This window comes from Synchiropus splendidus, chromosome 7 (genome assembly GCF_027744825.2).
Source record: "Synchiropus splendidus isolate RoL2022-P1 chromosome 7, RoL_Sspl_1.0, whole genome shotgun sequence".
Taxonomy (NCBI): domain Eukaryota; kingdom Metazoa; phylum Chordata; class Actinopteri; order Syngnathiformes; family Callionymidae; genus Synchiropus; species Synchiropus splendidus.
In genome coordinates, this window is record NC_071340.1 from 6,551,559 (window position 1) to 6,576,777 (window position 25,219).

Below are 25,219 nucleotides of genomic sequence, written 5' to 3' on the forward strand. Positions count from 1 at the left end.
AAAAACACGTATTCCGACACAACAGTGATATGTACACCATCTTCACCACAGCATTTTATTACACACAGACTTGATAGTCATTTTCAACATTGGAGCTACTCCAGGCGCTGGGGTTGGCTCCACAGTCCTGCAGGCGGACATCGGCCTTCGACTGCTGGTCCTGAGAGTGGAGGATGAGTCAACAATGCCATGAACATTGAGACTTCGAGCAGCTTCATCAGTCTTGTACTGAGTGAAGGGTGAAAAGTAATAACTACATGCACATACTGTCATAGTCAAAATAAAAGGCGTCTTGTTTCCTTAACAAACTTTATTTCGGAGGAAATACAAAAACTAGGTCAACATCTGACAACACAGTCACAATGGAGTTTGTTTTATTTGAGTTAACAAACAATAATGCAAATCTGCGAGCAGCAAAACACTGACTGTTCATGAAAGCTCTACAATGAAGCTTAAAGGTGGATTGGCGGAGCATTTGGAGTTTTGAATTTGAGCTGAAGTTCACTACCAACTTTCTTACCGCCTATCTAATGCTCCCTCTTGTCATTCTGACCCCTCCACTTCCAACTTGGCATTAAATTCCTTTTATATCCTTCGCCCACCTGCAACGTGACTTCAGAAACAAATTGTAAAATTCTGACAAACCAATGACCAAGTTTTAAACATTGGTTTTTGCTTGTAATCCCAGATTCTTGCCAGTGATCATGGGCTTCCATATTTAGTTACAGACAATGATGAAGACACGTAAATAAACAACATTTGAGTAAATGGACAAATTATTTAGGGAAAAATTAATAAACGAGAAGTATAAAAATTGCATGGGTTAAAATGCCCAAATACAGTAGACAGAAAGGCTGAGGATGTAGTGTGAGTCAGACAGGCTTCTCTCAGTCTGTGGTTGGCACCAGATTCACGCAACACTCGAGCGAAAAAAACAAAAAACAATAGAAACAACATGGCACAAATGTGTCCTCAAATTCCCCAAATTAATTGTAATGAATTAAGTTTAGCAACTGTCAAGTCGAAATACATATTTGCTTCAAAGATAAAAATTTTTTGCAGTTCACTAATAAATACGATTTCATAAATGTGACACAAACTTCAGCGATGAAGATGATTATCCATGATGAAGAGGCACTTTTGGTCCGTCCAAAGGAGAGCTATATGTAAATGTAGTAAAATGCATCAATAAGTTGGGTGGATTTATTAATCAAATGAAATTATTCATCAAAATCAAAATGTGTGCCATTGAAACTGACAGTGACAGCAGTGAGAGGGTCTGAGAGTGTGACAGGACGTCGGAGGGTGGCGGGCGCACAAGAGGATGGACTCAGGTGAGGTTGGTGTGTGTTGGCAGGACGCGAGTGTGCACCTGTGCCGATCTTCCCTTCTGCGGCCTCCAGTTTCACTCATCTGCTTTCATTTTCATTTGTGCCTGCATCTGTGCTATCATCTCCTGCATGCGTCTCAGCTGGATGGGGAAGACAAAGGAAAACATGTTTTATTAATATAATTATAATTTTTCAACAAAACATACTGAATAAATCTTCCAAACTATTCCCCACAAAGAGAATCATCCATTCAAATGTATTTAATGTACTTTGTTACAGGGCTTTGCCACTTAAAAAGATCAAGCTCATTTCATCCAATTTTAGCTTTCAGTAGATAAAGTGAACCAAGAGAACACCAAGCAGAGGCTTCTGAGATGGGACAAAAATATTTTAAAAAATTCACCTGAAATTAACTCTTGCAAGAAAACAAGGCAAATGCAAAGCCAGAAAACCGATGTTTTTTTTGTCAAATTCATAACCAGTGGCGGCACAGGCGAACCAGGTAGCTACCTGGGGTGCCATTATATGGGGGGCGGCATGGGCCACAGAAAAAAAGAGATGGCAGCGCACATTTTTTAATTGTGTGAGCTAATAAAAACAAGCAATAAAAAACATGTGGCCAGTCCCAGTTAATTTTTCTAACTCTGTTTGTTTGATATATGTTTGCATCTGTGATGACGGTTTGCTTCAGTGTAAGACCACCACTGTTGATAAGACTGGGACTGTTTTGAAATACATTAAGTCCTAACACTGAATGTTGAACACAACATGACAAATAGCAAAGATTTAAGGAATGAAAGGCTACAGCATGAAATGAGTTTAAATCGAGATGCCATAAGTTCCATATTTTGGCAGGCACCGCAAAGAAAGTACTATCTGACTGTGTATGTCGCCATCATGTGGTCTAAATATGAACTGCGTCGGCGATGAACTGCAGGCTCCGATGATGGATGTAGGGCTCCCATTTAACTTTTTTTGCGAATTTTAAAGCTAATTATCTTTTTCTTAATCAACTGTAACGCCTGAAATGGGGTGCATTCACATTAAACTCGACACCTTAATCTCTCAGTCCAATAAATATCGGTGACAACAGGAATAATATTTACAATTTACAATTGCAAAAATAATTGCAGATAGATATCAACATGTCCCTTGCCAGTTTCTCAGGATTTTATTCGAACACTTGTGCCTGTCAACCTTTTGTTAGACACATGTGAGGACGTGAGGGACTTGTTAACCAAGAGTTGATGCAACAATGGTAGTCATGTTGGCTTCCTCTTCAACCCCCTGACATCATTCAAGTGGTGGTGTTTCAGCAGCAGAAGGCTGCAGAGGTCATTCCCACCGCAAAAGTGGGGCAGAACATCCAGGCAGGAGCTGATGGTATGTCCTGCCTGAGCACATTGTTTACAAACAACTGTAATTGCTGCTTGGACATTTGCTGAACTGCACTGCAGCCGGAACATAAACAGGCCAATCACAGCCAACGAGAAAACCGCTTGGAATATGATGACATGAGGCCTACGCGGATTTACACATAAACAAAATGTGAAAACACAAGAAGCAAATAAATGCACTCGGTCATCTCTTTGATCAGGAAATGGTCTCCAATACTTCCTTCTAACTGGGGAAACGCTTGAAGTGCAGCTTCAAAAGCATGAATCCATTGCAGACCATTTGCTCTTTTATATTAGGAAATCACCAGAAGAGCATTGTCTGGAGTTTGTTTTTGGATGTTTGCAGAGGTAACCAATGAGATGGCATCAGACCGGAACACAGGTATCTGGTATAAGTTTTAAGCAGTGAAAGTTGATCTAGTACCTCAGCCTCCTTCTGTAACAGGATCTGGTCCTTGTCCATCACGTCCTCATCCACGGCCCTGCAAAGAAACATTGGGAGATCAGCACTGGCAGCTTTGCAGTCGTCCAACCATAAAAACACAACAGTCTGTCTCACCGTCCAGCTTTCTTAAGCCTCTCAGAACGGAAGTTCTCATAATGCAGATCCTGAGTCACCTCCTGGAGGTCTTGCATATGGGTCCTGCAACAGTTACAGTTGGCATCACTCTCCACCAGGAGGCAGCAGTGGCGCACAAAAAGGAAGACTTCAGAGAGACTTACACGAGCATGGTGCGGAGTTTGAGGAAGTCATTGTGCTCTGGATTCTCCACCTCCACCACACCCCACGGGTAAAGACGACCACGGATCTTCTTTCCCTTAACCTCAATCAGCTGGTTGGAGCCAATCACAGCGAAGGGGATGCTCGCCTGAAAAGCCAGATTCAGTTTAAAGGACCACAGAGAGCATCAGCGCTTGTGCCCCCCTCTCACCTTCAGCACTCTGGTCTGCTCCTTGAACTCCTCGTCTTCATCCGAGTCTGCATCGGGCAGTTGGTAAATCTTAATCCCGTGCTCTGCAATCTCGTCCAGCACCTAGAGGGGAGGAATAAGAAAAACCGGCATGAGCTGAAAGGGTCGCGACCTCCTGACACATCCCACTGCACAAAGATGGTTTGACCTCTGACCCTCAGAGTTTTTTTCAGACTCTGAAGACTTCCTGTGATCAAGCCATTCAGACAACAAACAACCCTAATAGTCTCTTCCTTTAAAAGGCAGTGAATCATAGCAACACTGACTTTTTATGGGGACCCAAATCAGTGGAACACACTGGGAAAATAGCTTCTGTTCCGGGGTCACTGAGCAGCCCGCGTGGATGGTGGCTCACTCCCAGGGTCCACCATGAAGCAGCACTTAAGTTCATGCCATATTCACTTATTTCAGACACATGGCAACAGAATATCCAATTAACTGTTAACTGTTTAAATAAATAGACTGTTCTATTTTATTTTTCTATTCCTAATTTGACAGTTACAATGTAACAGCTCCTTGGTGTTCTTGATGAAGGTAGTGACGACCCTTCAGACCTCAGACTTTGCAGACGTTTTTAAACTCAGATTACGTTTCCTGTCATGAAAACAAGGAAGCCTTAATATCCGATAGAATACATTCATTTAGATTGTGGAAAAAGAGCTTATGTAATTGTAGCCAGCATGATTCCAGGCAGTTAGTGTGTGGAATACATGTGTTTTAGCATGTTTCACTTCCATCGATCTATGACTCCCAAAAGGTCACAAGATTTTACGGTAAAGAAAATGAAATAGGGATGCCTTGCCTAAAGATCCTGCATGACATTGCCACATGATGCAGACAACAGCTTAACATTTTAAACGTGTAACAAGCTATACGATAAGGAGCGGACAAAGGGTGCAGTTGTCCATCATTCCCAAAATGAAGTGACGTTATCTTGAGCTCAAGTTTGAGTGGTAGCTAGAGATGTGAACAAAATCTCAGTGAGTAACCTCTGTGGAAATCTGCCGGCAAACTTGTAGTTATTTTTAGCATTGTGGTGTTGTCACTTTAATAATGGACAGTTTGAGAAAATAGAGCCAGAGTTTGGACCCACGGAGAGAAAGTAAAAGACTAATGGGAGGGTGTGCGGCACTGACTGTTGTGGCAGCAACAGGCTTAATCAGACCCCCCCACAGAGAGCAGCGGCTCTAAGACAGAACGGGGCAGACAGGGGAAAAATAATAATGGGCTGAGGTTTCCTCAGTACAGAGGGAGTTAAAAGTGAAAAACTGGTCTTTTGTGCAGACCGGCAGAGAAACAAACAAAAGCACTTTAAAGTCACTACCTCTATTTATTATTCTAAACATCAAAGCTGCATTTTTCTTTTGTTCACGCAGAAAGGTATTTTGAATTCACAATGTAACCCAGCCAGAAAATGTCAAGTGTTGTTCTCACAACTTTTTCGGGGACTTTCATGCGCAGCAATGCACGGACGCTGGGTATTCAGCCGGGAGCCCGGGAAGTGACAGAAGGTTTTCCAGCGAAGAGCAGCGCCAGTTATGGCGGCCATTTGTTTTCTCAGCAGGCTTTGTGCCCTGTGAGTGTGCGTGAACACAGACTGGTGAGCACTAAAACAAACAGGCTTTACATAACAAGATTGGGAGCGTGACACAGGCCCAGAAAACACGATTTCACCTATCCCACCGACACGGACGCCTGATAGACTATGGTGTGGAGCTCAGAGAATTTAGTAAGCTGAGCCCTCTCCAGAAAATAAACATGAGTGACACAATGGCAGGAAAAACACAATCGGCAACACAAGTTGATAAGCAGAGTGAATAAAAAAAAAAAACCCTCAAGATTAGACCGAAAGGAAAGCGAATTTGGCAAAACGTAAGGCATAAAAATATAAAATACTATTGAATAATCTAGAAGTTTAAAGAATGGGACATCATACATGTTCAATGGCTAAAAATGAAAAGAATAAAATTATCAAAGTTGCTTCAAGTCCTTTGATCATCTTCAATTTTATGATAGAACAGTTTAAGATTAGTTGTACCTGAAGAGTCTGACGTGTATTTTGAATATAATACATTATTGGTCAGTTAAAAATACTTCATAGACTATTAAAGGACTTTTATTTCATTTCACACATTTTCCAGTCCTCAGTGTGAATTATGCAAATTGCTAAATTCTCATCACTGTTTTAAATGTTTATGACCTACTACAAAAGTCATCCAAGCCTACGACGACCGATCGCTAGTCCCCACCCTCCCTATACAAAAACCGAGGGGAAACACTGAACACGAATGTAAACACATGAACGTGCAAATCTCTCCACAGGGCAACATGTGCCCAAAGTCGAGTTCAACTGTCATTTATTCCCCAGGCTGGAAAACTATTTCGTTTTAAAACCAAGTACTGACGGTAATGTGCAATCATGGATTCAAGTTATGGCAGTATTCGCTAAATGTGAGAAAATGTAGGTCCTACAAAAATGATGACCAGCCATTTGTGGATTCTACAAGTGGTCGGTCCAGTCCCACCCTGCAGCTCACTGTCAGGGAATCAAGTTTGATAAATCTAATGTTTGAGACATTTTGACTTAATACTTTTCAATGAGCGCAGAGTGTAGCTATTGTCAAATATTTTGAAGTTGCTTCACACCAGTGGAATACCATAAGTCTCACTATAAAATGTGATGAAAGCAGCAGCAACAAGATACGTGACAGCAAGTTATGAGGCTATATTAAACATTAGCCTGTTTTATCCTGATATCATTCAGGCCTGACGCTAACTGAAAAGCAGCACCTGATTATTAAAGGGAAAAAAACTCAATCATCTGCCATCATCTGTTTCCAGACGCTGCCAAACCTGAAGCTGCAAGATGGTTGTTTACTTGAATTATTGTCTTCAGTAATGCGTGCCTTATACAGCCTGACACCTATAATCAACTTCTCTCGCGGATGATCAGCTGCCAAAATAAGTGCTTGCTCCAAATCCCTGTTGTCTCCTGCTGATTTAGCGCACTCACGTATCTCCTCCTGTTTGTACTTGAATATTTACATTGGCAGAGAAATGCTGCCATTTTGACTTTATGACCATCCTGTGAGGTTACAAGCCTCCCCCGGCCCCCTCCGCTCCTCAGCTACCTCTTTCTCCAATGTTTTGGTTGGCAAGTGCTCTCAATGTTGTCGGGGCAGCAGGCGAACAATGCCACATAAGACTCTACCTCAGTATTAATTAGAAAAGGAAGTCAGAGATTTATCACTGTGTGTGCGCGGCCAACTTTGGTGAATATGGTGCATTGTTTGTGGAAATATAACGTCATGTTGGGTCATAATGATACGTCTTTGGGTGGCAGCAAAACAGTGAGAAAATGAAACCGCCACAGTGTCGCATCCGGCTAATTCTCAGCATAAATAATAAGACCCTGCATTCACTTCAAACAATACTTAAGGAGATCTGCTGGTTTCATCAGTGAATTGTCTTTGAGATGGCAGGGACGAGGATCAGCTCCTCCAACTCTAGTTCTTGCCAGAAATTGATAGAAGGATCAATCTTGGCCAGAGAATTGCTCACATGGAAGAATTTTAGGGTTTCATTCTCAGGGGTGACTGAAGGGCAACAAGTTGCCCAGACAATGTCAATACCTTAAGAAATTTAAAATGAGCTCTCATGAGTAAAAACAAAAGCCAAGTGAGATAGTGGCTAGCTCTACTGCCACTCAGCAAGAAGGTTGAGTGGGCCTCCTCCCACAACCCAAATATACAGCGAGGTTGAATGAGTACTCTAAATTGTCCATTGCTATGAGTGTCTATGAAGAGTTCTTTCACTGTGTGTTCCCTGTGACACGCTGCCGACCTGTTCTGGGGGTCACCCACCTCTTGCCCAAGTTACATCATACAACAGAACAATGTCGAAGTCAGACATGGCATCTTTAGGTTGTGGCACTACATACATTTTTCTCATCCTGATATCATGACTCTTATGGAATGTCAAAATGATGCGTGTGAGGAAAATGTCAAATGACGCCATTCAACCTCCTTTCTTGGGATTGGAGACAGCAGTGTCTAAGCTCCTGTTAAAGAGGAATCAGTTAAGAAAAAGGAATGCTGTCCATTTCCTGATTCTACCCCCTCACATACAGTCATACCTTTTGGATCCAAACCAAGACAATCTGACACAGGAAAGAGACATTGGTTTCCTTGCCTGGTGCCTTCTATCATGTGACTCTACAGGAGCAGGCAAACTTGTCTGGGGTGGAGACATTGGCGTGGGATGTGTGGTCAAAAGATGAGCGAGTCACATTACTTTTAAAAACAACGGCAGATCTATACATAGAAATAATTGCAGTGTGGCAAAATGTGGACACCTGACCACACAGGTTTTTACAGTTGCACAACCGGTTGCCCAAAGAAACCCATTAGGGGCCAGCTCAGCCAACTAATCTATGGAGGCAATAATATTTTCAACATCTGCTCAAACTCAAAATCCTTCCACAAGACCGACTCTGATGACAGATGCTTGAGGCCAGAAACCAGAAGAAGGTGGACTGAAATGAGGGATTGAAGCTTTAAACCACAGAGACAAACAGAGTCCGATACGGATATAGTTCAGTGACAGGTCTGAGCCTGAGTGTGTGTGTGTGTGTGTGTGTGTGTGTGTGTGTGTGTGTGTGTGTGTGTGTGTGTGTGTGTGTGTGTGTGTGTGTGTGTGTGTGTGTGTGTGTGTGTGTGTGTGTGTGTGTGTGTGTGTGTGTGTGTGTGGAAGAGTATGTGTGTATTGAAACCTTAAACAGGCAACAATACTTGGAAGTAGAAACAGCAACAAAGCATTGTTGAGAAACCAACAATGCAGAAAGAAGGAAGAAAACATTCAAAGTAGAAAACCACACTGCACTGCGACACTAATCAAGTGTGATTATGAAGCTGTGGCAGTAGCACTCTGTAAACACTAATAGGCTAATTTCAGTTGGCAAATCAACTTCAGTCCAAGTCTCTTTATTTGCGTATTTACAGGAGATGTGTGTAGCAGAAGGCTATTTCACATGATGCTGAATGCCCTTTCCACTGGATAAACATGACACAATGTTCACAATTAAGACCCAAAAACATCTTTCCAAGTAACCGAGGAGCTATGATGCAAAAAATATGATTTATGTCATGGAGAGTGATTCTCAAACTGCAACAAAACCAACTTAAATATCTCCAAGACCTTAGGTGTGACCTGAGCTATGAAAGCATTTCAAAGAACACAAAACCAATTAATGTAGTGAGCGTCACATCAGAACAATGTTTTCTTCTTTCCAGGAAATTCTTTTCAACTAACTTGTGCCTGCAGGGAGTCTGAGGGGGTGAGGGAGCCCCAACAATGCCTGATTTCAAGGGCTTTCAATACACACATCCCCAAGATCCACACAAGAGCTGTTGAATATTTTTCATACAAGTTCTCAGACAATCGTATCATGACCCAAAGCCCTGCACAATCAAATGTGATAACTTGGTGAACAGACCGAGGAGAGCAGTACAGTGGAACAATACGTTCAGAATTCTGGAGACTCCTGATCCAATTCACCGACAAACATTGCACAAGAGGCAGCTGGTATGTTCTTAAGTAAGTCACCACCGTACGAGTGACCAGCACACACTTAACTCGCTCTCATTGTCTTAGAAAAGTATTAGAATGGTGTTAGACCACCCAGCTCCCCTGATCACACAGCACGTACGGGGACAATGAAGCTATTCATGTAATCTTGTATTGAAGTCAGATTAGGAAATGGACAGTGAGAGATTCCAGCTACACACAAGGTTTCTGGTCTGCTCTCTGGTTACAAAAAAAAGGTCTTAAGAAGGAAACCAGTTGTTTTTTCCAATGCGTTAACTTTCATCACCTCACAGCAGCTTGGAGTGGAGAAAAATGAGTATTTGTTGTTCTAACTAGGCAGACACCATAAGCAAGACCTGGCACAATGTCAGACTGAGAGCAGAAAAAATAAATATGTCTGCGTGTTTCAAATATTGGCAGGAAAAAGCTCAGGCCGCGGCACACAAAGGATTAATAAACTCCATCCCACGTACGTTCAAGTGAGGTAAGGAACAAGATATTGGCAGTCACGGGTAGCCAGAACAAACACGAAGCAGTGATTGAAATACTGGATTTTGTATGCCAGTTGAAATATCTGCAATGACTGGCAGAGGCATGATGTGAGTGTACACATTAAAAATGAAACAGAACCCACCAAACAAACCTTCAATGTCAAATCTATACATAGATTTGACATTATATAGTAGATCAGCGCAGAATTGCTCTCCCGTAATACATGCATACTGCATGTAATATATGTGTCAAATTATTTCCCCAACACTGAATGTTGTTTATGTAGGTTTTATTCCTGTATTCAAGCATGAATTTCAAGTCTGCAACGAAAATGAAGGCATCATGTTGGTAAAAAACAAAGTGACAATAGTGGCTGGAGCTCACAATCCAGGCGTGATAATGTGTCCCTGAAGTGCCATGGAAGGAGTTCACATGGTGGAAGGGAACAGATAATGACGCCAGCAAAGAAGACAATGAAAGGGAAAGTGATCTAACACTAAAAAGACAAGCCTCCGCATCGGTTATAAACAAGTGAGAAAGAACACTGAACGGGACAGAAGATAAAAAGCATAATAAAGTGAACAACAAGTCAGGCAGAGAAGAAAAGTGTCAAGCAGCTGTGAGGTTTACAATCGTAGAGAATCCAGCCTGAACCAGTCGAGCACTGTCTTCTATTCCCGGATGAAAAAAACAACCTGTAAAGCTGTTTGGGAGTAAAGCCCAACACAGGATATGACTACAAGGTCTCAGACTGAGAGGATCAGCCCTTCAATATACCTCCTCGGAGCAACTTATGAGAACACAATAACCTTGGTGAGGGAAAGTGGCATTACTGCTGACAAAAAAAGGGGCCAGAGAGGAGTGAGAACATTAGCTGAGACTCCCTCAGCTAACGTTCAGGCATCAGGTCATATCTTGTCGATGGTAGAATCTTGACACGCTGCCGGAAATATAAACAGCTCTGTACAAGCTGTTTCCTACCAATAATAGGAAACGGGACAGGATGAGACTGAAGGAACAGGTCCCATTTACCACAAGACAAATGACTGCACCGAGGAGAAAAATGCCCAGTTAAAAACCAACAAACTCATAAATACAGTGGGACAGAAAGGCAGGTGGTGATTAATCTTCCGCCCGCGCTTGGGCTGCTGGCAGGTTCTTGGCGGTGGTCAGTGGGGCTCAGAGGAAGGTCTGGTGCCCACCACCACAGTACTGGACTGTATCACAGGAATGGGCCGTGTACATGTAAGAGCCACTTCAGTTAATCAGATTAGAGCAACAAAAGCTATTTGTCCACATGAGAGATACTTGTGGAAGAAACACCAGTAAAGAGCCTCAGCATTTCTTCAGAGCAGAGGGAGAGGCCAGGGAAGGTCGTACAGGTGGCAGGATATTAGAAGTGATGTGCGACTGATAGTCATCTCTTATCATGAACTTACTTTTATTGCTGGTGTTAAATAGAGTTTGTGAGCAATGAAGCTCAACTTACCTACCTCTCCTCACTTGTTCTTTATGATGATATCATCAACATTTCATTTGGATCTGAGTTTTAAGGAGTCACAGCCCAGTCATATGACTTAGTTTTTCTACTTCAATATTTATGGATACAAGATTTTCCTTCTACTGAACGTCTGAGTCAACTCGGCTGCCCAAGTAATGAAACAGCTCGCGAGGATTTCAGCATTTACAGGCAGGGGTCATGGGGACAGGAAATGGAAATGATTTTCCATCTCGAGTTCCAGTTTGGCCTCGAACGGTCACATGGGACACAAAGCAGTTTAACAAAGAAAGTTTCTTACAAGAGGTCCTCTACAAACAATAGCAAGGAGGAATTCCTCTCTGCAATGTGTCAATAAGCTCATTCAGCTGAAATATTTATACATTTGTTTGAGTTACACACTGGGAAAAGGTCTGAGGAAAGAAAGATTGTGACAATAATTGGGTTTGTGGCAGCACTCTGCATGTACTCAACACCTGATTTACTGAGACAGCAGCTCATTACAGTCAGCTTCTGCACCGCCTGCAAACAGTTTCTTTGGATTCCACCAGTTCACATGAGAAATGAATGGCAATTTGGAAAAATGCATGACAATGACAAACATGCTGCTTGTCTGAAAGCTACTGGTAAGCATTTAATAAAGGAAAACAGGAATGTAATTGAGTTATATAGTAAGAGTTCCTGCACAGACTAACAGGCTAAAATCCTTGAGTAAATGTCTCTGCATGTGCATGCTACAACTGTGACCCTGTCTTTCCCCAAGATGCTGCCTCAGTGATTTCAGGAGGGCAAACTGTGGGAGCCTTCAGCAACACAAATTTGAGGCTAAAAAGAACAGAGCTGACTCTTGTCAGGCAGCCAAACCAAAGCCAGTCAGACCACCGGCTCCGAGACCTGAATAAAAAATGGTAGGGGGTCTGGGCTTTGAAGGAGCTGGTGCATAGACCGACGGCCTTCCAATTAAAACCTCACAGTTTGACAGTCAAGGGGAAAAAGTAATTTGTGTCAGAGAGGAGATTTGGAACACAGAAGCCTTACACTTGCCACATGTGAGAGGTTATCAGCCGTGATGTGTACACACATTTGAGAGCACGGCAGTAGCGGCCCACCTGAGGACGACAGGAAGCAAAGGAGCACGAACACAGACACTGAATCTGTTCCAAAAGGAAGTATCTGGGTCGTGTTGAGATCGGACAAGTTTGGGCCTTTATTATAAACAAGACTCCTTTCCTCCTTCTCAACCTCCTACTCCTTCCTTGTTGTATGTTTTGATTCCTAGGAGCTGGACAATGAGCTTGAAGCATCAGAAAAACAAACAACTTAGAATTTCCTGTAACATAGGCAGGGCAGACATTTGCAGGAATCCATTTTCACCAGAACACTGACAATTGTCAGGTGGACACCCTTGTCTCCGGCTGACACAGAGGTCAGCCTTCCATGTTGACGCATGTTGACGCATGTTGACGCATGTTGACGCTTTAAGCTTTTTATTGAATGGTGGCATTTCCTGACACTGTGGACAGCACGTCACTGGACTGTCAAACAAGTTTAAAAAAAGAGTAGATGGGATTAAGACGGATGGTGCCCTATCCAAGAGTTGAGGTCATATGGTATTCACAGTACATCACCTATGAGGTGCAGCGCTACATACATTGACACAAGGTGCGGTGAGTCACAATATCATTAATAATATAAAAATCAGAGATTATCATTGTCATTCCTCATCCTAACCCAAACAACCCAGTCAGGAAATAGAACTTGACCACCAAGTGTGGTGACGTCATATCAGTACACGTACTGTAGATAAAAAAAACACTCTGCAATAGAGACTATTTTCTTGTACAAGGCTGTTCTAGGCTCCCTGCCCAGGACTGGCCCAGGGTTTGTGTGTTTAAATACACTTCAAACTCACCCTTCTCTTCAGACGAGTCCTCTCCTTCAGCGTCAGCGTGTCTGCCTTAGCGATGACAGGAACTATGTTCACTTTGCTATGAATGGCCTTCATAAACTCCACATCCAGAGGCTTTAGACTTGGAACAATAAGAGAATTTTAGAGACGTAGCTGTCATTTGGGGAGGAAGTGGTCACAAATCTGGTCATTCTTTTCTGTTCTCAGCTACCTTCAGCCAATGTATTCAAGCATATTACATATATTAATTAAGGTTCTATGTGTTCACCGTCATCCACTGCAGTTGTCACATTCAATATTCAATAATGCATTTTCATCTTTTCATCCTGACACAGATGGTCTTTGAAAAATGGCTTACCCATGTCCAAATGGAGATATGAAGTAGAAGCAGCAATGAACTCTGTTGTCCACAATGTGCCTTCGGTTCAACCCACTCTCATCATGAAGGTAACGCTCAAACTGATTGTCAATGTACTGAATGATGGTCTTGAAGCTGAAGCGATAAAACACAAGCAGAGACTTGGATCAATCTTCACTAGGCCCTAAGACATTACACCAAAAACAAAAGAAGAAGGCTTTAGATGATGCCCGATGGCGATCAGCGGTGAACCAGTCAGGAATCGTGGTTGGAAAGTAGAGAATGCAAAGGGAGGATGTGAGGACACTTCTGGCTGCTTATAGAACATAAACTAAAGTCTGGGAGAAAGGAAATCTAGGGAATGCAGTGGGAGGACATGATAGGATGAGGAACTTGTAACACAAGAATGGGAGTTGTCAGACTAAGGCCCTTCCTAACAGCAGAAAAACACACCAGTCCTGGCTGTCAATGGCGTCACCATATCCTGGGGTATCCACCACAGTGAGACGAAGCTTCACCCCTCTCTCTTCGATCTCCACGGTCGACGCTTCGATCTGCACTGTCCTCTCGATCTTCTCTGTAGTGTGAGAGCACAAACGTGATTCCCCGAGTCCAGAGAAAACATTAGTGTTGATTTGCCAGACTTCAGTTTGAGCTGGGCTCCATGATACACATGCCTCAGACGACTATCTTGGCCGCAGGCATTAAGACAGCAGCACTTCCAAACATGAAGTCATGTGTTTGTCATCTAAAGATTATGGTTTTGTTTATCTGTACAGGACCTGGACCATTGTGTTTAAGCTCGAACAAGTCTTGGCTTAAATCGAGTCATACGAAGGTCAGAGTCATATTGTGAGACTAAGACATTCCCTAAATTCCTCATGAATTAATGCTCTGCAGGAGACATTGCTGCAGACATTTCACTATTATTAACAGTGTGTACATTTGTGTGTGAATACCTGCAGCTCCAGGGATGTAGCGTTCAGGGTACAGATCAGTGAGAAACAAGCTGTTGATTAATGTCGATTTACCCAAACCAGATTCACCTGCGAGCACAAAAATGAATTTGAGCTTATGCGACTGTCAAATAATTACATTTTCGTAAAGACAGCCCACGCACCTACAACCATCAAGGTGAATTCGAAACCTTTTTTCACAGACTTCCTGTGGACTTGGTTGGGAAGGTTGGCAAAACCTACATAACCAGCAGCATCTGGAAACTACGTCAAAAACAAAACAACCCAAATTGATTTCATCCAATTTCACAGTTCATAAGCGTATTAGTTTGGCATCACAGAATGGTGCTTGATGACCAAATAATGGATTCCGTCATCACTTCTCTGTGTACGTTTCTATAACAATGAAATCTTTATTGAACACATCCCAAAGGGCATTAAAGACCCACCATTAAGCACTTAACCTTAGTCTATACAGGATTTCCTGCTAGAACGCTGTGTAAGCATCTCAGGAGGAGATTAATAACCACTCTTAATTGTAAATGACTGATCGGACCCACTCAGTTTGATAAGTGTTGATAAGATTAATACAACTTTCATTCCTTGCCTACCTTTGCTTTGTCACCGGACTGAGACATAGTTCAGTCTATTGAGTCAATGCAAACCTGAAAGACAACAAAGAGAAGACCTTTTAATGTTAAGAAATGACGTGCTCATAAAAATGTACAATGTTGTACTATTGAAACACAACACCTAAAGCCAACTACAGAGTGCCAACAACATTTTCGCACAGGAAGAGTTGATAAAGAGGTCTAGACATTAAATAATTCATAGAAATCCAGAACAGGATCCCAGTCTTGTCATCTCCGGACCTCTCTCACTATACCAGGCCACGGAGAAACAAGCTATATGTTGACAGAGCAGGAAAACGACAACTATTTTGCCCTCATCACGCTGCTGTTTGACAGGTGCGATAAACTCCAACCAGGCGGTGATGATTCTAAGAAGAGACGTTACATAACTTTGGCTGACATGGGAACCCGGGTTTAAACTCATCTGACAAACACAATTTGGGGGAACCCATTTTACACTAGCAAAAAAAGTTTCAAAAGGTGGCTACAGGTCATGGTAGGGCCCTCAGGGTCAACATGAAAGTGAGCACAGATTTGTCATACTGGCAGGGTGGTTTCAGCGACTCCACACCGTGAACAATAGCTGTTTATCCCTCCAGTTCCTGACAGTTTTCTCATACAGCCGCAGAAACATGGAGCAACACGTGCCTCACCCCAGATAACTTTCAGGGGCAGCAAAAAAGATTAAGTAAGAATTCCGTAGAATGAACATTGTGGATGCAAAGGGCTTTAATAGGACTGCAAGGGCCTTTGTGGAAGTGCATGTATGAGTTTTCTTCAACAAGTATCTGCTGCACCAACGTTTATTTTTTAAAGAACTTTGTGCGGGATTGAAGTACAAAACAAGTAAACCACATTAGATCAGATCTGCTTTTCGAGCAGTGTAAATTATTTCCCTCAGATACCCTATCCCCGCTACAAAGGGGTCAGCCCCAGGTGGAAAAAAAGGCTTTCTGTTTCCACTAAACCTTAGTTGGAAACATTAAGTAGACGTCCTAAATCTTATATGGATATGTCAGGGCATATTTATCACCACCATCTGCTTTGATCCGTCTGCTGGCAAAATAATACAAAAAAGGATGAACAGACATCAGAAACAGATGAAAACGTGTTTCAGTCAAATCCTGAAATAGCATAGAGATCAGAGCTGGATCTGTCTACACATTGATGTATAATAGCACTGTGCAATATTAAAGGATATAAAGGGCTCCAGAGTAACTTTTTATTTAGTTGCTCTAGTGCACCAAATATTTTTTCTTTAGGTTGGACCAACACAAAATTTAGGGGCACCAAAATAAATAATAACAAAACCATGTCTAAATATCATAGAATAAAAATCATATATTTTATTTAAACTCCAAATAAGATATAAGTGAATTGTAAATAAAAGTATCACCATAAAAGGTTCCAATTAATTTTCATGAACTGTTTACTGTTCGTGAAAGCTTTCTTTATCACTTTCTTTATCATTTTTTTTTCTTTTCAAGAACTTATATTTGTTAACTGTCATAAATTTGCAGCTGTCAAGTCAATTCAGACACACTACTGCCACGACACCTGGCTAATGTATTAAAACTGAAAATCTCGCGACCCTCACGGCCCACAGGCGTAAAACAAAAAAACTTTAAGCGGCCCTCTAGGAGGCACTCGCGGCCCAACCATGGGCCCCGGGGCTATGGTTAAGAATCACTGCCCTAACTGATGCAATAGCGCTGCCTGTTAGATGTGTCCGTGATCAGTGAACCGAGGACAATACCGCCAATACCGAGGCAGATGTCTGTCAACTATCCAATATCCATTTTCACCGCAGTGTTCTCTGAGGCGGCAACACAGCGGTGGACACTGCATGTGTTGATATGAACTAAGTCAAGGCAACCGCGCCAGAAAACCTAGTTGGACCACTCGAGCTAACAAATCCAACACTGATCCTGAGACTCAGAATCGACTTAATGTCATTATTAAGAGTTTCTCAGATCAAAAATACGTTCCGAAAAGTTCACCATACTCTCCACAACTGTCAGCGGTCAAATGCCGCGGAGCTTAAGAGCAAGGCGCTCCGTCATGGACTCGTCATATTTGAGGATGCAAGTTCAATGCAGCCAATGTCCCGCCCAAATCTTCTTGGCTTAGAGCACACTCCCTGCATCACAGTGATATCACAGGTGTAGACAGACATGGTGCGTCTGTGGACGGCAGAAGGACGTCTTCACCCCAGCAAGTTGCGCCAGTGCGACCAAGAAAAAAATCTCAGTGACACTCAAACTCTGGATCCCTGATATATAATGTAATCTAATTTTCCATTATCGGCTCTAAATCATTTTACATTTTCTCACTGCAATCCTGCCATCTAAGAGGCCATCAAGATAACAAGGAATTATCAAGGAAATAACATGTCTATGTATGGAAAACAAATCAGCCACTTTTTACGTGTAACAGTTCAATCCATAGAGCCGTGGGACCTGACCGAAATGTTGACTGAGCAACTGAGTCAATTAGTGTATTGTATATCTCAAACACAGGAAATTGAATCAGCCTGGCAGCAGAGTGACAAGAACGTTCCAATATCGTATTGGTAATATCACAAAGATAACATGATGGGACAGACAGCCTGGAGGCACATTTCTGCTATACCCTCAGCATAATAGAAACTTTATCAGCTACTCCTAGAGCACACACACACACACACACACACGCACACACTCCACCCAAACAAGAAGGAGATTAAAAAGTGTGAGCCAAAGAGGAAAACGCCACCAATGTGAAAACATTTGGTGTTGTAAGACAATCCCACTTGATTTATTAGCAGGGGTCAAGACCTGAATTGAGGGCAGAACTCATCACCTTCCTGGAAGGTGTCGAGAGTTACTGTACACTCTGTGTGTCAAACACTTACTCTGGAAACATGTGAGCAATAATAATGGAAATTCTTGTTTCTAGTCAGGAAAACAAGACGCATTGCTGCCATTTTGCTTACAGTTATTTCAAGATGAAAATGACAACAAGGATATGACGTGAGGAAAAAGCCTTATTATCATTAGGAAAATGGGGAAATGCAACAATGGGTGGAATAAAAATGCTTTCATCCCTGAGGAACCCAGCAGGTCTTTTCACAACACTACCAACATTTTAAAGCACAGGATGGGCTGTTTATGATGATGAGAAGGGAATAGGAAATGCCTGAAACAAGTGGGAGTCATCCAGATGAAGTCTGGGGAGAGACCGGAACATAAATGATTGGTGGGAAACTTAAAAGTGTTTCTGCTGTTGTAAGATAGTCCAAATACTTGTCCCAAATAAATCACAATATGTGCATGAGACTTACTGAAACAAGAAGAACATAACAGACGATAAAGTAAGAGAAAGCAGCGCCACCCAAAAGTATACAGTATGCAATACTCAGCTAAAGCTAAAATAATGCATATTTGACTTAGTTAGGTGTGTTTTTTTGGTAGCGATTTGCGCAATAGAACAAGTCAGTTATTTGAGTATCATGTTGAACAGTGTTTCTCATATAATGTTTGGCAGGTTTGCAGAAGACCCTGACTTTCCCCTGATGATGAACAGATACTACATATAAATTATGCGCAACACCTGTCGTATAGTTATTATGATTCTTTTGGGATTTTCCTGCTAAAATTACACTGAAAACCGCAATAACCATGTCCACTTCAATGCTACGTTAATCGTTCTCCACTTATTTCAAAATTTTAACTTTGGTTTAAATCAAACGTCTTTAAAAAAAGACAGCGTTATTCTGAAGGCATGGCAGCGTTCACTGAAGCCGTTGCAGTCGTCATCCTCACGATCGTTTGCATGTAGCGGAAACCGTGGTGGGAAGAAACATGTCACACCAAGACGCTCCGAGGTCACACAAGCTAAAACCCTGCTTGTTCTAGAACTTCAACTGACATCGAACAACTTGTGAATGCCACGACTTGTGAGATGTGGAAAACCGTTGAGTTTTGGCCTAAAACAAATATGGCGCCTACCATCGCAAAGCCGTCAGTCCAATAACACAATGAGAATCAGAGAATTTAAAACTAATTCAGACAAATAAAGGCCATCTACTCCAACTCTAACTACCAAGGAGAAACACCCTTTTCATAGAAACCAGGAAGATGGCACTACGGTTACGACACTATATAGGCATTAATGAGCATAAAAAAAAAATCAGGACCAACTATTTCTCATGTTTCTTAGTTTAGGGCAGGACGCCCACACGCCCCTCTAGCTAAAAGCCTGATTGTCCATAAACACCACTTTACATTTTGTTTTCATTGGAAGTATTTTGTTCATTCTGTCACTCTGTGGGCCAAAGTTGAATAGTTCAACGTATCCACCCATTCACAGTGATGAAACTAGCCAGAATTCATTTCATTTCTTTGATTGCCTGCCAGCAGAATGCCTTTATTCCATCACACAAATAACTATGAAGTGCACATGGCGTTGCTTGAAAAAAAAAATACAGTTTACATATAGATGGTTTATTCATCAAGGAAATTATCTTTTTTTTTTTAAATATTTGTAACAAATGTTTTTAAAGGAAGGGTGGAAATGTCACCATCCAAATTATTTTATAGTATTATTATTTTTTTATAGTATTTAGGTTATCATTGACAGTATTGAGAAATATTAAAACCTATTGAGATTTTTGATCCGGTGAGTTGATCAATGAACAATTATTGTACTCTATACAGTTAAATATTTATCCCATTGTTTCTTATGAAGTATAGATTGTTACAGGTAAGATATACACTACTGTGAAATATTCTGCTATTTACGTTCAGTTTATTTCTCACTGTAGGCAGCAGGAGCAGAATAGAACACAGGAAACTAATAAAACTTCTACTACACTTGGATTTGAACATAATGTTTCCATCCACTTATTGTACAAACAACTATATACAGCCCCCATTCATATTGTCCCACAGGATAAGCGACCTATTCAACAAACACATTTCATTCAAGTTCATTCTTTGTTGTTTTTTGCCCCAGTACACCAACCCTTGAGAGCCAAGGACGTTAAAAATATAGATTCACAGACTGTCAACAGAAGGGAGCTGGTTGTACTTTCTGATGTTCCAGTGGGCCATTATATATTATTAACCACCCAAATTTGACTTTAGATCAAGTCTTACTGACTGCAGAAACTATACAACAAAAAACATATACAGCCATCATCACACTTCAACTGGACTTCCCAAAACCCACACTGACCCATCCATCTGACATCACACACTTCTAGATGGATACTTCCCTCAGCATTGTCCTGCAGTGCGAATAGACAAATAAACTTGACTCATGTTTGCAAAACTAAGTGGAGGGGCTCTATTGTGTGTCAGAGCCTTAAATCATGCCGTTGTACAACAGGATGCTTTTCTATTACACCAACAGAAATGTAAATGAAGGTTAAGTCCAAAAACTGAAGTAACCCTCTGAAATTCAGACTGTTCAAACAAGGTCAAGGTATGTTGTCAACACAGTTGGACCGTCAAATTCAATTTGATTTAGTGAACATCTACAAAGAAAGGACAGGCGTGGTGGTCTTCCCTAGGTGCAGAAGTGTGACGCAATTTCTCAACACAATCATCTAATGATATCAATCTTGTTTTTTTCATTTTTATTTTTTGCAAATCTGAATGACACATCCATCTGAGGGCAACAATATTACAGTGCCAATTATATCAAAATTTGCACTGAAAGCCATTTTAAAACCTGTACCATCAGAAGTATTAGACAGCAGTAGTTTCTCAATGTTAGATTGAGCATGTTAATGCTGGTCAACGTTTGAGACCACACTCTTGCCAATATGTCATTAAAAATGGGCATTTCCCAGTATCCATGAGGAATTTAATAGCCAACACATGACTACAGAACAATCCAATAACATTGGGACGTTAAGTTCAGTAGGTCAATAGCTATAAGAGAGAGTCAGTCAGCCGTTTGAATACAGTAGCAAGGCCGCGGTTGATGTCTACCACACCCAATCCAGTCTGCATGTCACACACAGACTGACTTCTCCAACCATCTCATAAGACTGTTACGCTAGTTGGGGCCGCATAAATTAACTAATTCAGCGTTTTAATAATAAACGCAGCGTCAATTTAATGAGCCACAGAGTAAAGAATAACCTAGCGAACATGTCAAACTTTAGCCAGCAACAGTTGTCACAGCCCTAGTGTCATGTTGCTAGCTTGGACTGGAGTCTCCCTTCAGCTCCGACATCTTCCCGTTGTTTGTACAAAGCTCATTTAAGACCACTAGGCTGATTCTTACCTGAAAGTTACTTTGAAGTGGTATCTGAGCAGATACTTTTTTACTTCTCGTCGCTGTCCCAGCCCAGGAAGGGAAAGCCCCGGAAACCGATTCCGTGTGCCCGCCCTCATCCCATCGCAAGCGACGCTGTGAGCGCCATTAAGGCTCTAGTCAAGGAGCGCAGCTTCAGTTTGGATCCAACATGGCGGTGATATTATGACAGTTTCCTTTTAGTGCCTTACGGTCAAAGACAACAGAAAAATGACAATGACGACAACAATTTTGGAATACAACATTCAAACATATTTAGAAATTTAATTGTCGTTAAGTGTTAATTAACAATACTTGTTTCACATTCATCCATTTATACGATCGTATCGGAGTGTTTTATTGTGGTCACAATATATTTTATTAAAAGATGTGTGTGTGTGTTTTTAAAAAAAACAACAACTGAAAAATCTCCTTGTTTATTATTTGTGTCTAACACTGTATATTCTCTACATTCCTTAACCTTTTCAAGCCTGAGCTAATCTTGAGTTTTGCTTTTTGCATTTTGGGATAGCAATTATGTGGAAGGAATAATGCTTTGTCTTGTCAGGAAATTTAAGCAAACATCAAACGATAAGTTAACGAATGTAAGCGACAGAAAATGATTTAATTTTTTCCCCACCATCGTTTAGATACGTACAATCTAAAACAAACAGACCAATGTACAAAACCCTTGCATGGTTTGAATTTAGATGCTTCAGAAACCATAGTAAGTGTGACTTAGTGTTTACAGTAACTGCGGTGAACAACGTGAGGGGTGAATCTTGTACTTAAAAATCCAACACACTCCCTAAACGGACAACATCAAAACGAAACACTGAACTCGACACAGTTTTTGTGCACTTCAAGTAAATTACCGGCAAGAACAAATGTGTGGGACCGCGGTCAAGTTAGTTGGATGTTGGGCGTAAAAGCCGATCAGTTATTCCCCAGATATTAATAACAAAGGCGCAGATTTATCCGAATCGCTGCATTTCATCAGCTCCACACCCTTCAAACACCCACTCAATTCCTCCCACCCCCACCGCCCTTTTCATTGTAAATAACTGTTCAAAGGCACAAAGCGCTGTGGACCGCTTCATTCTGGCTCACAACTTCTCGACGCTGTGATTGGTGCTCCTGGGATGCGGCTCCAGACGATTGGCGCAAAGTTTCTCGAGGACACCCCACACACCACCCCGCAAATATTCGTGGTCCAGCACCACTGAGAGTCCAGTTGTTTTCACTCTCCATCCTCGCACGAACAAAGAGCCGGAGCTACCGTCTGCTGGATGATGCGCGCAAACATCTGACGGAAACTGCAGACGTCGAACTGGGAATAGAAGAGTTTTGATAAAGCTTCAGCAGGCATTGCATTACTCGGAGAATAAAAATGGTGTCAGCCGGACTGGAGATTCTGGGACTGTCGTTGTGCGTCATCGGCTCGCTGCTGGTGATGGTCGCCTGCGGGCTGCCCATGTGGAAGGTGACCGCTTTCATCGAGGCCAACATCGTGGTGGCGCAGACCATTTGGGACGGTCTGTGGATGTCCTGCGTGGTGCAGAGCACCGGGCAGATGCAGTGCAAGGTGCACGACTCCGTCCTCTCTCTCACGCACGACCTCCAGGCGGCCCGGGCGCTCACCATCATCTCGTCGGTGTTGGGGGTACTGGGGCTCATGGTTGTGATCGCCGGGGCGCAGTGCACCAACTGTATCCGCACCGAGTACGTCAAGGCCCGAGTGGTGAACGCCGGAGGGGTCATCTACATCATCAGCGGTATCCTCGTGCTGATCCCCCTCTGCTGGATGGCCAACAACATCATATCGGACTTCTACAACCCGAACATGCCGCCGTCTAAGAAGCGGGAGATTGGCGCGGCGCTCTACATCGGCTGGGCGGCCACCGCGCTGCTGCTGATCGGAGGAGCGCTGCTGTGCTGCTCCTGCCCCTCCAGCGCGAACTCTGGATACTCTGTCAAATACGCTCAAACCAAGCGAGCCACGCAGAATGGGGAATATGACAAGAGGAATTACGTGTAAACTCACTGGAAACTTTTTAAAAACTCTTTTTTGACGGACATTTTTTGCACCTGCATTTTGTATGAACCTCCAGTGGAGACGCCTCTGCTCTCCCCCATGTAAGCGCAGACTACAATCCCATCATCCCTTCTTGTTTCCACGGGACAGTTTTTTTGGGGGAAAAAAAGACTTCTGGAGGTAGCTCACAAACAAAAAGGAGTATCTTTTTAGGTACCTGCTTTTGTAAGTCTTAATTAGTGTTCTCCTTTGTTGTAACTGTTTATGGAGTTCTGTTAAACTCGAAACATTGTTGCTTTGCTTCGTTGTGCGTTGTCAGCACTTAAGTGTTCTGTTAAACTGCACTCCCACATTTCCTGTGATGGAACTGCACAAACACACTGGAGACATCAAGCATGTCCTCAAACCAAAAGGACTTTTGCTTTTGTAGTGTGATGAAATTTGGACCTGTAGATTTCATAGCTGATGTCAGAACCCCATTTTTATTTCATCATCAAACCCTCTTGTCTTTTTTGTTTATATTATGTTTGGTGTAAGGATTCCATGTCCTGGTGTAAAGATGCAATATTGTGTCATTTTATTAAAGTTGCAGTGTGTAAAATTCATTGACATGTAGTCATGGTGTGGATTCTGGGACGCCCTTCACAGTTGCCTACAGAAGCCGACCTGTTAATGTGAATCATATCACACGTCTACAAGTTGCAACTTGTTCCAATTTCTTTAATCATTTCATTTTTTGGTTACTCCAAATGCTCTCTGTATATTATATAATATTCTAGGCAGAAGTCACATTCCACAACATCTGACATGAATCACTAATAAATAATCTCTGTTGAGGTTTTGAATTGAAAATATTTTTGGTCTTCCGGACCAAAATATCTTTCGATCTTTTTGGTTCCATAAATGGATCATTAAAATTCCTAGTATTACATTATAAAACACAACATAAGGTCATGGTGTGTACTCATCACAGCTAGTTAATTCCGTGTTGACAGTCGAATACATTTGGATTTAGCAAACATTTATGTACTCAGCATTGGTGTTATACGTTATCTCTACAATAAATAAATACGCATCGGTGAATTGCATGGAAAAATCAGGAAACAATGTTTTTTTTCACAGTTGCTCTGTTTCTGATTAAAGATGATAGACTCCAGAGGAGTGGCATGGGAGGGAATTTGAGAGTAATTTGAAAGGAATTTGTGCAGACCAAATATAACAGAGTAGCTTTCCTGCTTTTTTCATCATGATACAAAGCTGTGAACATCATTTGACATGTCAGCGTTCACTGACACAGCCAACAAATTTAAATTGAGACGGTTGGAAGGTTTTTGACAGAGGTGCGTATTCCCTTTCACTTCCAAGCATAGATGTCATATATCAACATATGTATGATCTTATAATGTAACTATATCCCTCCAGTTTGACTTCTGGACATCTATGATGTCACGTTGGAAAATTCAGTATGAAACCGTTTAATTAATAGTCCTAACTTTCTAGCCATATAGATCCAGAACAGTTAAGTTCAGGACAGAACTCACCATCTTCAAGATGATCAGGGGAACATGTTTATCTTCACAGACACGAAGCAGTTATCAGTGTGAGGTGGAGGATTTTTTTTTAAGGTTTCCAGACTCATTCGAGGTGTCTGCTCAACACAGTAATTAAGTAAGACTCAACCAGCAGAGAACTTGAATGCAGATGACTTCGCACACAAACACTCATCATTTCCACATCTCAAATGCACACCACACCGTCTTTTCTGAATT

The 25,219-nt window shown here is 41.9% G+C and overlaps 2 protein-coding genes across 2 annotated transcripts; one reads left to right on the forward strand and one right to left on the reverse strand.

Annotated features, from left to right (window-relative positions):
* Positions 1 to 282: 282 nt before the first annotated feature.
* On the reverse strand, positions 283 to 21,540 carry zgc:63587 (uncharacterized protein LOC393431 homolog). Its single transcript, XM_053871972.1, has 12 exons — positions 21,407 to 21,540; positions 15,110 to 15,163; positions 14,663 to 14,762; positions 14,502 to 14,588; positions 13,996 to 14,119; positions 13,543 to 13,677; positions 13,188 to 13,305; positions 3,661 to 3,762; positions 3,452 to 3,597; positions 3,288 to 3,371; positions 3,153 to 3,210; positions 283 to 1,471 (listed from the first exon to the last, which is right to left on the reverse strand). Exons 2-12 carry the CDS (start codon positions 15,134 to 15,136, stop codon positions 1,406 to 1,408), a joined length of 1,047 nt encoding a protein of 348 aa, XP_053727947.1. The 5' UTR covers positions 15,137 to 15,163; positions 21,407 to 21,540; the 3' UTR covers positions 283 to 1,405.
* A 992-nt stretch (positions 21,541 to 22,532) lies between these two features.
* cldn5a (claudin 5a) lies at positions 22,533 to 24,294 on the forward strand. Its single transcript, XM_053871464.1, has one exon. The coding sequence runs from the start codon at positions 22,806 to 22,808 to the stop codon at positions 23,451 to 23,453; it is 648 nt and encodes a 215-aa protein (XP_053727439.1). The 5' UTR covers positions 22,533 to 22,805; the 3' UTR covers positions 23,454 to 24,294.
* Positions 24,295 to 25,219: the final 925 nt, after the last annotated feature.